Raw genomic sequence first — 15,123 nt, forward strand, 5'->3', positions numbered from 1 at the left:
AAGACAGAGGTATATATTCAGCCCGCGTCCCCGTACGCCCGATCCAGATTTAAAAGACCCCTATCAGCCAGCACACGTATGATCAGCGAAGCCGGAGAAGCACAGCAAGCGGATTAATTCTTCCAAGCACGGCAATTATTTCAAACCAAACAACAGAAGCACAGCATGCGGATTAATCCTTCCAAGCACGGCAATTATTTCAAACCAAACAAAAGGAAACACCGCTAAACCCCAAAGCCCCGAATTACGGTAGTCGCGGCAAGGCACGAGCCCTCCACCGCACCGCAGCTGCACCCGCAGGCAAGCCGGGTTTCCGTGAACCACGAGGGCTTAAGCCCGAGGGAGGACTCAGGCGTATACGCTAAGGAGAAAATTACGGGAAAATCGGGAGGCTATGGGCGAACAGCAGCACCCCCAAAAGGTTCCCCAGGAAGCGTGAAAGCGTTGCGGGTAGGACCTGGCGAGCGCGGAAGCAGCCCGAGAACAGCGAATCCCAGTTCAGCGTTGTGTGATCGCGGGTCCAAAGATCGCCAGTCCCAGGAACACAGGTCCAAAGATGGTCGTCCGAAGCGCACGGAGCAGCAGAGCGAGGCAAGTAAGCAAAGCAGAAACCAGGCTGTAAAATCCGCTGCTAAAGGCTGCTGCTCCAGGAGAGAAAGGGGCGAGCCAGGGGCTGCCCCGACCTTTTATGGGGCTAAGGACCGCCCCCTGAGCCAGCTGATTGGCTGGCCGGGGGAAACCTATTCAAATGAAGGGAATCCCGGGGAATCCCGCGGGGCTGCGTAGCCCCGCGATGATGCAGATGTGGGCGTGAGCCCGCAACCCCACCCCCTCTCTATGTCGGGAGTGGCTTAAACTTCCAGGAGAACATAAAGAGAGAGAAAACTTATGAATTGTAGCAGAAATATCTGAAGAACTGATTTTAAGATTGGAAAGCAGAAACAGAGAGAACTGAAATTAACAGACCCCCCTCAATTTCTGGAAACACATAAACAAAAAATAGATACAGATAAATAAAATGAGCAATGTAAAGTTTATTCATTTATTTCATTTACTTAAGGCATTTATACAGCTCCTAATTGTTTGCATCTCTAAGCAGTGCTTATAAAACAAGGCAAAAAAAATCATGGAACAATGAAAGAATTTAAAAATTATAATAAAACCAAACACTAGCTTAAGCTGCAACAGAGCACAGTCATATAATATACATGTCCTCTGGTGGGAAATAAAAGGTAAGTATTTGGCTTGATGGTTTTAAACTAGTCAGGGTGTGCATCTGTGTGGGTGTGTAGGTATGGTCACATTTATTTCTTTAGTTTCAACATTACAAATTACATTGAGTAGGCTTTGCACGTAAGCTTGAGAACATCCCTTGCTTTCTGAAAACACGGAGGACTATCTTACTATATGTTTATTGTACATCTGCCCCTGAAATTCTCCTTCTCTCTTGGCAGAATGGTAAGGCACAGCATAACAATGCTTGGTGAATGATCATGGGTATTCACTCACTGTGTATTTATGTATGTGCTTATATTTATAATGCTCAAAGAAGTCATTGTGTAGCTTAATGCTAAGTGGGCAAGGAAGCTTGAAAAGGTGCTATTGCTCTCTTGCTCTCTGCAGGTTGATTGCCAAGGCTATCCGAGAAACTTCTGCACCCTGGAGTTGCAACGAATGTGTGGTTCTGATGGCCAGACATACAGCAACAAGTGCTTCTTCTGCAATGCCTTTGTGTGAGTACAGTTTTCCCATGATGAACAATCTGAAAAGGATGTGCAGGATTTGTAGCCTATTTAAGAGAAACGCTGCCTTACAAAGGGCTGGATCCAATGTTTGTGCAAGTTTCCTGCTTGTGTAGTGGATCTTCCCCTCTCTCTCCCACTCTGGCATGAGGAACCCCACACCTGTTGTAGGTGTTCCTCCAACCCTCTAAACCAAATTTGGAGTGGGTGGGAGGGCACAAGGAGAGGAAAGGGAACTTCCAAGGCACAAGTGGAAGTCCTTGCCTGAACCAAACAACCGTCAGATGCAATCCAAATAATTTTGTAACATGAAACTTGGAGAATGAAGCAATTTCATCCAGTGTTGTCGCCTACAGGAAATGTAACTTAGAGCAGTAGCCAACTAAACAGTTGGGCTAGCACGAACACTTGGGTCTGCACAATGGAATTTCCCATTCCCTTCTCCCACCTGAACATATTTAGGAGTTGCACATGGTGTAGGGGGAGAGGATAAGGTGAAGTTTCATTCCACAGCTCCAAAGTCCTTGAACTAGTAGACCTGTCCAGTTGGAGGCCACCCTATGGTTGCCAGTTTCAAGTGACCTCTCTTTTTCAGTTGATCCTACTCGCTGGTACATTTCTTCTGTTTAATAATTTTGCATCTTGTGGATCCTCACACTCTGCTTTGTCTTTCTCTCATCAGCAAAAGTCGTGGAAGGCTCTCCCTGATTAGATATGGACCATGCTATGGAGCTAGGAATGTCTAAAGAACATCCACTAAAGAATGCCACCCTCAGCTCATGCCTTGCTCACCTTTTAGCATCACCACAAACAAAGCTACCCACTGTTTCCTCCTTGCATTTTCTGCTTTAGTAGCTGAAGAAAACATTGCATCATCTTGATTGGATTTATCAATAAATAAGCTAAGCAGCATTATCTATCTCAGAGTCTTCTTTCCCATTCTTACACCTCATATATATTTGGGATCTGTGAAGAGAGAAAAAGTAGATGTTGTCATACCCGCTAAGAGTACACAAACAGTAATATCTTGAGTTACAGTTTATGCTTGAAACTGTGGGTGGTGGGTTGCTACAAAATACACCTGCCTATACATAGGAAACCAGCATATCAGGCAAGTCTAAATTTGAATCTTTCTGTCTGATGTTCTACATTTCTAATTTCTCCACCCCATGGGGAAGCATTCAGTGATGTGATTCATGCACCAGCAACTTGAAATGGTGCAGTCTAGCAAGAGCCACACCATTTAATTCTGCTGGCCACATAGCTTGTTCTTAACATCTCCTTTGAAGGACCTCATGACTTTGCAACTAAACCTTTAACATAAAGTTTTACAATGTCTGTTTCTGGCCTGGTAGGTTAGATAGTTATCTGTCCCCATTTCCATGGGTCATCTTTGACAGGTAGATGGGACAACCCACCTGGCAATCACCTGACATCATGATTATCAGATCATGGAGGATGAGTTCATACCTGCTTTCTGCAGGGATCAGCTGAGCAATTGAGTTCCCCATGGATGCTTTCAGAGTGTCCCTATTTTGGTGTAGGACTCTGTGGCCTACTAGCAAATTCAGGTTCCCTTCCCATAACAGAGTCTGGCTTCTAAGCAGTTGTCCCTATTTGCTGAGGTGAGATTATACAGCATTGTGTCACTCAGTTGTTATCTCACTCTTCCCAGTGCATTTCCCTGTCATTTTCCTTATCGCAGAAAGTCCCATTTGTGAGGTCCCCTGAAGGAAAGGGATACCAATTTGGGGGGAGGAGATATAGCCAGGCCATGGCTGGATGGAAGGGACACCGCAAAACAGTAGGTGAATTCATGATTTATTGCAGCTGTAACAATATAAGTTCACTCCCTCAGTCTGACTGGGCAGCCCTGGGGGCAAGGGTGAAAGAGGGGCAGGAGTCAATGGGAAGAATGTTGTCTCATGCCTATATCACATTTCAGCTTGAGTGACAGGGTTGTCCCATGTGGAAACTGGAGGTGAAAGCACCGAACCTTAAAATATGCACATGGCAATTAATTTATGGTGGAACATTGCCAGTTGGTATATTCAGATTTCAGATAGTCTGGTTCCCTCCAAAAATCTTGCTTAGGTCAATGTGACAGGTACATAACTTTTGCTAACACAAAATAAAAACAATAGCAAAAATGTTGTTGTTAGCAGCAGCAGCAGTATTCTCATGCACTATTTCCGCTTTCAATGTTGAAAAACTTTGGAAATATGAAAGAGATTTCATAAAAACCGAAAGCAGTTGGTTTTTGGGCCTTGTTGACATTCGTAGCATTCGTGCTGCCGTCATGTTTCACATTTATTCTATGAAATATCCCCAGAAATGGAAGGCACTTTGTGAAACGGATGGAGCCTATATCCCATGTATTACAATGCAAAGCATGTCATTAAAAATAATAATAATCCAGGGCAGCTTTCTAATATAATACCTTTATTCTTCTGGGCTCAGGTGTGTCTCTGAAGCACCTCTGACCAATGCGTCCCTGTCCTCATAACGAGGAGGCATGGAGGTTATTTTACAGAAATTACAGGTCAGCAAAAATAGATGGTTTGTTCTTTGATGGCTGGGAAGAGAAGATATGGAAACTATGAACCAGCACTGCTTTTTGTGGCAACATAGAATTAATCAGGCATGGATTAATCATTTTACATTTAGGAATATATCAGATCAATATATAGTATATCATCCTGGCCACTATTTCAGGTTTTGATTACTTTCCTCATCACAATTGCTTTCGGCAGGCACTGGGAGAATGATATTGGAACAGACATCCACATAGTTGGGTGTAGGGGTCAGCCAGGTACACTTGTGGAGGGGCACCTTGGGGTCACAGGCAGGGGCCTGCTGGACTTAGACTGTCATGCCAAGAATGCCTTGTGCCTCCAAACCGACTGGGGACTCCCAGACAAGTTCTGCATGGGTCTGCACCTACACAGCCAAGCATCCTGGTCCTGCACAGCATTCCTTGGTAATAGATATTTCATCTGTTACATTTCTCTTGCATTGTGCTTCAATCAGGGGTCAGCAACCTTTTTCAGCCATGGGCCAGTCCACCGTCCCTCAGACCATCTGGTGGGCCAGACTATATTTTTTTTGGGGGGGGGATGAACGGATTCTTATGCCCCACAAATAACCCAGAGATGCATTTTGAACAAAAGGACGCATTCTACTCATGTAAAAACACGCTGATTCCTGGACCATCCGCAGGCCAGATTGAGAAGGTGATTGGGCCGCGTCTGGCCCCCGGGCCTTAGGTTGCCTACCCCTGTGCTTCATCATCTCTTCTCCTCTCCTGAGGGCTTCCTAAAGACACACAGCAAAATTATTTTGAGTTTTACAATCTACCCTGATTGGCTCAGATTTGATGGGATTTTTATCATAAAAGGCTTGGTCCTAAGTTTCTTCTGAGCATCACAGCATCTCACCTAATGTTTTAAGAAGCATTTGGCCCAGCAGCAATAATTACATTTCAGAGAGGACAGGGGAGGACATCCCCCCCCCTCTCATCCCTTGAAACCAGCTGGTACCTCGGGTTACATACGCTTCAGGTTACATACGCTTCAGGTTACAGACTCCGCTAACCCAGAAATAATGCTTCAGGTTAAGAACTTTGCTTTGAGATGAGAACAGTAATCGTGCTCCGGCGGCGCAGCAGCAGCGGGAGGCCCCATTTGCTAAAGTGGTGCTTCAGGTTAAGAACAGTTTCAAGTTAAGAACGGATCTCCGGAACGAATTAAGTACTTAACCTGAGGTACCACTGTATACGTGTGTGTGTGTGTGTGTGTGTGTGTTATATATACACAAGCTGTACATACATACACATGATGACATTTAAATCAGCCTGTAGCGCCTTTCTTTCATCTTTTCCAGTTTGGGAACATGTCACTCATTCATCAAGCTGAATGACTGGATGTCTATTGTTCTCTTCTAAGATCATTGTTTTCCTTCAAAGTGCTTAAAAAGTAGCATCAAAGTCACACCCTTTCCCACAACTAACAACAGAAGGGTTAGAGTTTTATCCAAAAGTAAGCAAGGCCATTTTGGGTGCTGAGACCTCACGCGATTTCGTATTGATTTCTCTCCCCCCCCCCCCATGCTTTTTCCGGGGCCATGGTTTTGGTGCCTTGGTGGACCACAAACTTAACATGAATCAACGGTGTGATGCAGCAGCAAAGAAAGCTAACACTATTCTAGGCTGCGTCAACAGAATTATAGTGTCCAGATCAAGGGAAGTAATAGTCAGACCACACTTGGAATACTGTGTCCAATTCTGGGCACCACAATTTAAGAAGGATGTTGACAAGCTGGAATGTGTACAGAGGAGGGCAACCAAGATGATCAAGGGTCTGGAAACTAAGCCTTACAAGGAGCGCTTGAAGGAGCTGGGTATGTTTAGCCTGGAAAAGAGGAAACTGAGAGGAGATATGATAGCCATCTTCAAATATCTAAGGGCTGTCACATAGAAGAGGGAACATGCTTGTTTTCTCCTGCGCTGGAGGGTAGGACTTGAACCAATGTCTTCAAGCTGCAAGAAAGGAGTTTCCGATTAAACATTCGAAAAAAACTTTCTGACAGTAAGAGCTGTTCAGCAGTGGAACAGACTCCCTTGGGAGATTGTGGACTCTCCTTCCTTGGAGGTTTTAAGCAGAGGTTAGATGGCCATTTGTCATGGATGCTTTAGCCGAGATTCCAACATTACGGGGGGTTGGACTAGATGACCCTTGGGTCCTTTCCAACTCTAAGATTCTATGATCTCGTGTGTTGCCCCCAAATGCACTTTTTTGGGGCAACATGTGAGCACAGCTCTGGAAAAGCGTGTCTTTGGGCTCTGTGATCTCACGTGGGTCATGTGACACATGCGGGAATACAGGCAGGAAGTCGTGCATCCCTGTTTTTGGGACTCAGGATGTTGGAGTGTTTGCAATGGCCAGCCAGATATACTCAGAAAGCCCACAGGTTCTACTTTGGCTTGGGGGGGGGGGGCAGTGTCCAGTGACAGAGCACGTTCTCCTTTCACAAGTTAATAAAAAGTGGGGATAGAGTGGCTGAACACACTCTGGAATTCCTTGTTCATCTATGCAGAGTCCCTGGGTGAACAACTCTGAGATGATAAGAACTCAGCCTTACTCTTCTGAGCAATTCATATTACCAACCATAACAGTACTAAGTTGAATTAATTAAGCCTTTGGAAGTCAGATTTGTTCATTTAGGTGGCCCTCTTCAGCTTCTAGGTTCCTTGAAACATTACCCTAATATCAAGAAGATATTTTACCTATGACTTTAAACTGGTGTGGACAATATGAGCACAACAGGCCAGTAGTTCAGTGAATCTGATAGCGGCAATCCATTCTAGGTGACAGATCCTCCAAGGGTCCCTATCTTTCAGGGACAGATCCATATTTTCAGAAGCCTTCCCAGTTTCGGATTTGATCCCAGAATGTCCCACTTTTCCTTAGTATGTTCCTATTTTCATTGGAGAAATGTTGGAAGGTATGAGGCAATGGTGGACACAGCAATGGTTTCCCTGCACAGTTCCAGCTGAAATGAATGGGAGATGAGGAAGGAGGCAGTAATGTTCTAGCACAGTTCCCATTCATTGCAGTGGAACTCCAGCAAGAGAAACTCCCAGTGGATTGTGCTCAGTGCCAGATTACCAAATAGGCAGAATTACCTATGGGTCCCACACATTTTAGGGGTCCCACTACAATGGATCAAAATAACATTGATTTGATCTCAAAATAAAATTACAAACACACATTAGGAGATAATTTGCAAAGGGCCCCCCGAGATTTCAACTGCCTAGGGGCCTCCACAAGGTTTAATCCTGCACTGATTGCCCTGCTTATGTACCGTACATGTTTTGCAACCTAAATTGTTTGTACATTTGCTTTTGAGCTAGGTAAGGTGAGCCTTACTTTGCAGACTGATCTTGCCATCTAAGAACCACATAAAACACCTTCAGTGTCCTTGCTGTAATCCAGCTTCATTCATTTCAGTGCCAGTATAATGTATGTTATATGCAAAGTGTGCACTGCTCGACATCTGAGTCACAGCATGAGTCTTCTGATCTGCCACAAGCATTACAATGGATATTCTTTGTTGAACAGGAAGGATCCATGTTAAAATTCACCCTGCCAATATTTATTCAAAGGTTCGATTTTAAACAACCCTTCAAAAATAGAAGTCACCTTCAAATATAGTAATCTCCCCCAAATATCTGCTGAAACCATCTTCCCAGGACTGAAGATGAATCAGCCTTCCAAGTGCAGGGCAGTCCTCCATAAAATAGGCCACCCTACACCTAACATAAGTCCCACATCAAGATAACAAAAATGTGTAAGGGGAGTAAGGAGAGAGGTATTCCTTAAGTACCATCATGTATTCTTACACAACCTGGAGTCCTCCAGATGTTCTGGACTTCCCTCCAATCAGCAATGGTGCCTAGTGCTGATGAAAGTTGTAGTTTAGAACATTTGGAGAACACCAGGCCAGTGAAGGTTGCTGTGCCATTCTAGCCAGTGAGGATGCTGAGCTTCAGAATTTTATTTTATTTTAAACAACCCTACACTGTGACCATCCAAAGCATGAGTAGCAAATCTGGGTCTACAACTTAACATTTGTGGTTCATTCTGAGGTTCCCTGCTGAACCACAGGGGCTCCCTGTTTAGGAACAAACCTATAATGTCCTTTTATCTCTTTGTAGAATTGAAAAAACAAAACTGACATTCATAGTCTAAAAAGTCCAAAGGAGTGTCAACAGCAGCAGCAGCAGCACATGTAACCTATGAGACTCCACAAGCAGCAATGAAGTCATGCTCTTTTATATTGCCTTCTCCCAACACTTCTCGTGAACAAATTTAGACTCTGCTTCCAAAATAGAAAGCTGTGTTGGAGCCATTATGTTCTCCATATCTCAATCCTTCTATTATTATCTTTCCTGTGCCCATTAAGAAACAGCTCATAACACGTTGAAGCTACACTGCAAGGACTTGGTCAGAATCCCATGTCACCAGTGCTGTTGCCCTGCTGGGTGACTGGCTGGGAAGTTCCAAGCTGTGAGAAGGCTATGATTAGGGAGGAAATGGAAAGTAGCAATTGATGGATAAATTACAAGCTCCAAGGAGTGCCTCGCATAATTATTGTTGTAGTCTGGGCTTGTTGTGGATATAGCAGCATGCCTAAAGGATGCGACAACCCCATAAACATCTGCTGGTGTCTTGGACCAATGATTGCTCTTAAAAGAAGGTAAAGATGTTTTCTCACCAGGTGGGGCCTACTGTGCTGGGCATATAAATAAATGGAGAGTTTGATGGCTCAGAGCTTCCCCTGAGTTTCAGCACTGACAACCCATCCGCTTGACTTGAACCCAACTTATAGGAGCAGAATGAAAACTGCAGGTGTCTTTGTGCTGCTGAGCCTGGCTGTATTCTGCTTCTTCTCAGGTAGGTGAGAAAAAAGGAGGACTCCAGTGCTTAAAAAACAGCCTCAGTCTCCATAAAAGACTGTTCCCAAGAGGGAGAGGTGCTATTCCAGAGTGTACTAGAATATTTTCCTTCTATTGCTTATTGTAAAATGAATTGTGCTTCTGTTGACAACACCAGTAGGGATATTAAAAGATAAGATGAGTCTTGCTTGAAAGCATCATCACCTGAGCATTTCACCTATATAAGACTGTAAGCTGTGTAAACTTCAGCTATCCAGATTCTGGTGTCCATATCTGACATAACTGCTGTTCCTCATTGTTTTCTTTTACTATACCCAATGACTTGATCAAACAGATTGACATCCACGCATCCTTGGGAATACAAGTAAGATTTATGCAGATCTGTACAACTTGGCACACACCAAGCCAAGTACGGTTTAGTGGTCACGTACAACAACCTGATTAAACAGTTTTACTGATTGTACTTTCATATGGCTGTTTTAAATGGATTGGTATTTTTTTTAATGTGTATACCACCCTGGGCTCCTTTGGAAGTAAGGAGAGGATAAAATCTTAACAAAGCAAATAAATACATTAGGAAGAAAATGCTAAGCTAGTGCAATGGTGCTACCTACACACATCAGGACTGTGTGATTTTTGTATAATATTATGTGTACCTAACAATGACGGTCTTTCTAACTTGAGGGAATCTTTGAGCAGCAATTGCAGAATTCTTTTCTTGATCCTCTTGCAATTTTGTATGGTGTACACTGCCCTGTCATATTTTCATGAAAGTGAAGTTTATAAAGTGCAATATTCTGATTCTATACTCCTTCGGTATTAGGTCTATAATATGTTAGTAAGCCTTGCTGTTCCTTTCTGTTACAGATGTTACCAGCCAACGTGAGGGAGAGGTCAGTGCGGCTGTTTTTATTTCCTCCTGGGATGTTGCTTGTATATGGTCCCATTTCAAATCTAGACATACTATTAGGTTGCTGGGAAGAGAAGAGGTCCTATCTTGACCCTGAAAGGGATTGTTCTCCAATCCCGTGGTCCTACACACCTGTCCTCTCCCTTTGTGTTGGCATCTGGGGAAGGGGCAAATAGAGCATAGCTCTTCCAAGTTTTCTGATCAAGGCAAGCAATTTTAAGGGGCATGGACAACATTGGTTAGGCTATCCTGATTCAGAATTGACTGTTATAAAACTGTTTAAGCTGGTATGTGGAATGGCCCGTGTTTCTGTCATGAGTGCAAAATGGGCACAGATTCCTAGGGATCAAGGCAGTTTCGGGGGGGGGGGGCTATGTTTTTTTAGGAAGCTGGCCCTCTCAGTGTTCAGATGGGATTTGGCTCTGCCCCTAGCTCCTCATGACATTACATATGCGGCATCAGGACATCGTGCAACATCCCATCAGGCCCCCTTAATCATCTTGAGAATCTGGATCCTCTGAACTATAAAGAAAACTATCACTTAAAGGCTGTCTCTTATCTCTTTAGGCTATTGACTGCAGTGAGTTTGATAACAATGAACCATACTGCACCAGGGAATCTAACCCTCACTGCGGCACAGATGGCCAGACCTACGGAAACAAGTGTGCATTTTGCAAGGCAGTTGAGTAAGTATATTGAAGAGAGCTCTATACGCACAGCGGATGAAAATATAACTGTTATGTTGCTTTCATGGTCAACTCCAGGCTTGGGGACTGACAAAATGTCCACTGACTGATGTGTGTTCTCTGTTGTAAGTTGGCTACCCCTATACTACAGTTAGTGAAACTTATTTTTAGGATTTGCATGTCCTCTCCTTTTATGGAAATTATGTTTCCACCAACTTTCTGCCCAGAGACCCCCAATGAATCCAGCCTTGCTAGGAATTAGTTTCTTGTTGAAGTCAGGAAGAAATTTGCCTCTATATGGTGTTGGAATAGGGTTCGCACATTTAAGCATTCAACAAGTGAATGTACTTGTGATCTTCTGAGACTATATTAGAGCCAAATCAGAGAGATTCCCACTGGTATTAAAAAACAACAACCAACCAACCTGGCTTTACAAGAGATTGCTGATCTATGAGTTAAGATTTTACAAGGATGTATAACTATGCAAACAAGGTAGGGGAGTTTTCCCAGCATGATGCATCAGCTACAAGAGGATTAAAAGAGGGAGTTGTTTGGCTCCTTCCAAGCTGTTGGTGACAACTCTCCCTATCATAGCAGGACTGAGAGACAGTCAGTGTATGATGTGATACAGCTTTCTGGCCCTTGAATGCACAGTCAAGATGAGGTGAAATGGGAGTCAAGAAGGCTTTCCAGTCGTGAGAAGGTGAGGCTCGGTGCCTTGCGGAGTTCTTTGCCCCTCGCCAGAACTGGCAGACAAGAAATAAATGATAAAAAATAATTCTGCATGCAAATAATGCCCATTTCTACTATTGGCATCATTTTTGCACGAGTCAGAGTTTAGCTTTGGCACACAAAATGTGTTGCTTTGATGTAGAGAAAAAATAGATGCATCTTTCAGATTGTGCACTGTTTGACTGGCATCCCTAAAAATGTCGCTGCCCTTATCAGTTGCTTGAGTTGCCTGTGGTGTTGGGCCTGCACTGGCCCTTATTGGCAGTCAAGGGGGTCTCCTGCTGTTAAATGGACTGGTCTGTTTTTACTCACTGTTATTCCTCCCAATAAACGTAAAGCAATTAAATCAGGACATCCCATTTTTGGGTGCCCTGCTCTCAGTAGGGCGCCCAAAAACACACATTATTGTGATGTCCCATGGACCGTGCGGGAGTGCAGCCGGGAAGATGCCCGTCCCAGTTTTTGGTCTCAACATGTTGGAGGGTATGATATAGGTACAAAATGACAAAGTAAGACTATTTCAGCATCTCAGAATCAGGATCCCTACAAACCAAAAATGAGAAGTGAAAGAAAATTAAATCAGGACTTTTCTCTTCCTTAAAAGTTCTGAACTTGGCCTTCCATAAGTAGACTGGTATGTCATTATTCATCAGTTCCTGCCATGTATAATCCTGTTTCTTCACAGACCAATGGCTTTAATTTACATGTGTAAATCCTATTTTTCTAGGAAAAGTAATGGGAGTCTCGGTCTCCTGCACATGGGAAGATGCTCTTGAAGGTTTCACTGTTGCAGCTGAACACTAAGATGTCATATTCTACGCTGTACTGGTGAACGCTTAGACAAGCTCTATGTAGGGGTGTGAGCTGTCATTGCTGCTGTCCTCCCCTCCCCGCTTTGGGCTCCTGGTGATGCTACTGTCTCCAGCACACATCTTCAATAAAGCAAAACTCAGCAGAATGTTTTGGCTCTTTGTACAATGAGAAACCTCAGAATGATGCAAAGGATACGTTCCACTTCATATTCACTAGGGGGCTCCATTGACTGGTGAGTCCACATTCTTCCCAGTTTCCAATCTCTCTCGCTCTCATAAAATGTCTGTTGGAAAGGAGCAAACACTCTCCATGCAAAAAGTTTCAGAGAGTATTATGTTGGGTGCAAGATAAAACTATGAATACTTTCTGTGATTTGGAAATTCAGGAGCATGGGGTTAATTGGGAGTGGGGCATGTTGTTCAGGAGGCCATGGCTCGACACAGGTCTGCACATAATTCAGCGTCTGTGTTGCCTCTTTTCCTTTTTCTAATACACAGCCAGAATGATGATAGTGGCAGCAACATAGTTAAGACCCAAAAGAAAATGAGAGTGAGAGTTGTTGGAGCCAGGGGCCATCTTAATATCAGAGCTTGCTTTTTGAGCAGATCTGAAGATCCAAACCTGTCAGTCTAAACTAGTTTGAAGATCCTTTTCCACTTCTTATTGTTGTTGTTGTTTAGTCGTTTTGGACTCTTCGTGACCCCATGGACCAGAGCACGCCAGACACTCCTGTCTTCCACTGCCTCCCACAGTTTTGTCAAACTCATGTTTGTAGCTTCGAGTTTTCACTATATATTACACACACACACACACACACACACACACACACACTGTTCTGGATTCAAAGTGTGCTCACAGCCAAAACAAAACTATTTCTAAATAGCTTTTCTCTAGCACAAAAGTTCCTTTTCAGATTTTCAACATCAACATTCCAAAGTCCTCAATTTTGCAATCTCGCCCTGTAGGTGTGTTTCATATCCGTGGCATTAAACCCTCTTTGGTGACCCATTGAGCAAAGAAATTGCCCTATTAATCCTGCAGGCAAGATGACCCAGCACCATCGAACACAATCCTGATACTCAGATCTGAAAAGCAGATCAACAAGTCTTTCTCAGCAAATGTCAGGGACAGATTTATTATCTATTCGTTTAAAAGATTCACACACACCCTTTCCACAGCTGCTCAAGATGCTTCAGCTGAAATTATATGAAATTATATGAGCTTCCAGCACAGATAAAAACACAATAAAACCCCTTGTAAGCATATATACAGCACCCGATTTTCCATTAATACATATCCCATGTCATGCATAGCTCAGCTATGCTGATAATACCAAGGTTGCAGGTTTGATCCCCATATGAGACAGCTTCACATTCCTGCATTGCAGGGGGTTGGACTAGATGATCCTCAGGGTCCCTTCCAACTCTCCAGTTCTATGATTCTATGCATATGATTGTACATCTGCATGTTTCTCAGATAGCCCTGTTATGATGATGATGATGATGATTATTATTATTATTATTATTATTATTATTATTATTAAAAAAAACTGACTTTGGGCTAGATTGGATAGCTCCCATTGAGTCCAGCCCACTCCATGGAAAGAGAGAGAGCTGACTCCAGCTCCCCACTTCTCTTGCATCTCTGCCCTACTCTAGGTGTCTCTCCATGCCCATATGGGGTTGAAATACACCTTGTGCATGTAAAATCCAATGGGCATAGGCAAAATAAAGTTGGTCTCCATAAAACAAATCCCAGTAACTGGCCATTGGATATTTGGCATGTTTGCTCTGAATTTTATACACCCACCCACACCACAAGGATGTGTAAGGACAATTGTAGACAAGTTGGGTGGGCAAGGAGAGCAAGCATTCTCTCGCACACTTCCAAGCCTATTGGGCTAGACCAGGGGACAAACCTCACCCAGTCCTGCTCATAACTTGAAGGCAAAGAGAATGCAGGTAAAACCATTTAAACAACGTTTTCAATCGGAAGACTGGAGGTTGTGTTGTTTTAGTTGCCAGACGCACTGAAAACAATGCATAGTTTGGGCAACAGGGGCAATAAATGTATGCAAAGCACTTGTTAAGGAGAATTTTCGCCACAGGGTTCTCTGCAGTTCAGGTCCCACTGATATTAGTTACATCAAGGGAAAAAAGAAAAGAAGCAGAAGCAGATGGCTTGAAGTTCAAAAATCTTTTTGTGACTTTCCACTGCAACACTCTGCCAGAGAGGTACCTTATTTATCATTTTCATCTCCCAGCTTCAGGCAACACTATTATTGTAATTACAAGGGCATTTAGAAGGCATCCTGGTGCCATCGATCTGAAGCTATGCTTCCATTCCCTTCTAATAAAGAAAGGAGCAGAAAAGACTTCAGACAGCAGTAACATTTTTAGGAATATTAGTAATTATTTTTTATTTCTAAAATGGGGACCTCACAATGTGCAGCTGAATGTATGGTTGCATCCCAAATCTAAACACTTTTTTTAACCATATATATTCAAACATGCAAAATGTCAATGTTTGGTTCACCGTAATTTCTGCTTTAAACCAGCTGCTAGATGAGGAAGACATTCTTGTTGTTACATTTCATTCTTCCTGGGGCAAAATATGCTTGGGGTGGGAGTAGGTAGGATTATCATGTGGCTATCATGGGAAGGAAATTAATAATAATATTATAATAATTTATTATTTATACCCCGTCCTACTGGAGGAGGAAGAGGGGCGTGGGGGGAGCGCACCGCCCCCGGTAGTGCAATCCTGGTGGGCTTCCATCGTGGC

General features: G+C 43.5%; 1 protein-coding gene and 1 long non-coding RNA gene across 2 annotated transcripts; both read left to right on the forward strand.

The window, feature by feature from the left end:
* Positions 1–858: 858 nt before the first annotated feature.
* LOC310669822 lies at positions 859–2,654 on the forward strand. Its single transcript, XR_014507410.1, has 2 exons — positions 859–1,733; positions 2,425–2,654. It is a non-coding gene; the product is annotated as an uncharacterized lncRNA (long non-coding RNA).
* A 6,135-nt stretch (positions 2,655–8,789) lies between these two features.
* LOC310670040 (serine protease inhibitor Kazal-type 6-like) lies at positions 8,790–12,484 on the forward strand. The gene is made up of 5 exons (XM_083424487.1): positions 8,790–8,999; positions 9,132–9,196; positions 10,066–10,091; positions 10,676–10,794; positions 12,254–12,484. The coding sequence occupies exons 1-5, from the start codon at positions 8,929–8,931 to the stop codon at positions 12,300–12,302; spliced, it is 330 nt and encodes a 109-aa protein (XP_083280613.1). The 5' UTR covers positions 8,790–8,928; the 3' UTR covers positions 12,303–12,484.
* The last annotated feature ends 2,639 nt before the right edge of the window (positions 12,485–15,123 follow it).

This window comes from Podarcis tiliguerta (assembly GCF_965153285.1).
Source record: "Podarcis tiliguerta genome assembly, chromosome: 2".
Lineage (NCBI taxonomy): Eukaryota > Metazoa > Chordata > Lepidosauria > Squamata > Lacertidae > Podarcis > Podarcis tiliguerta.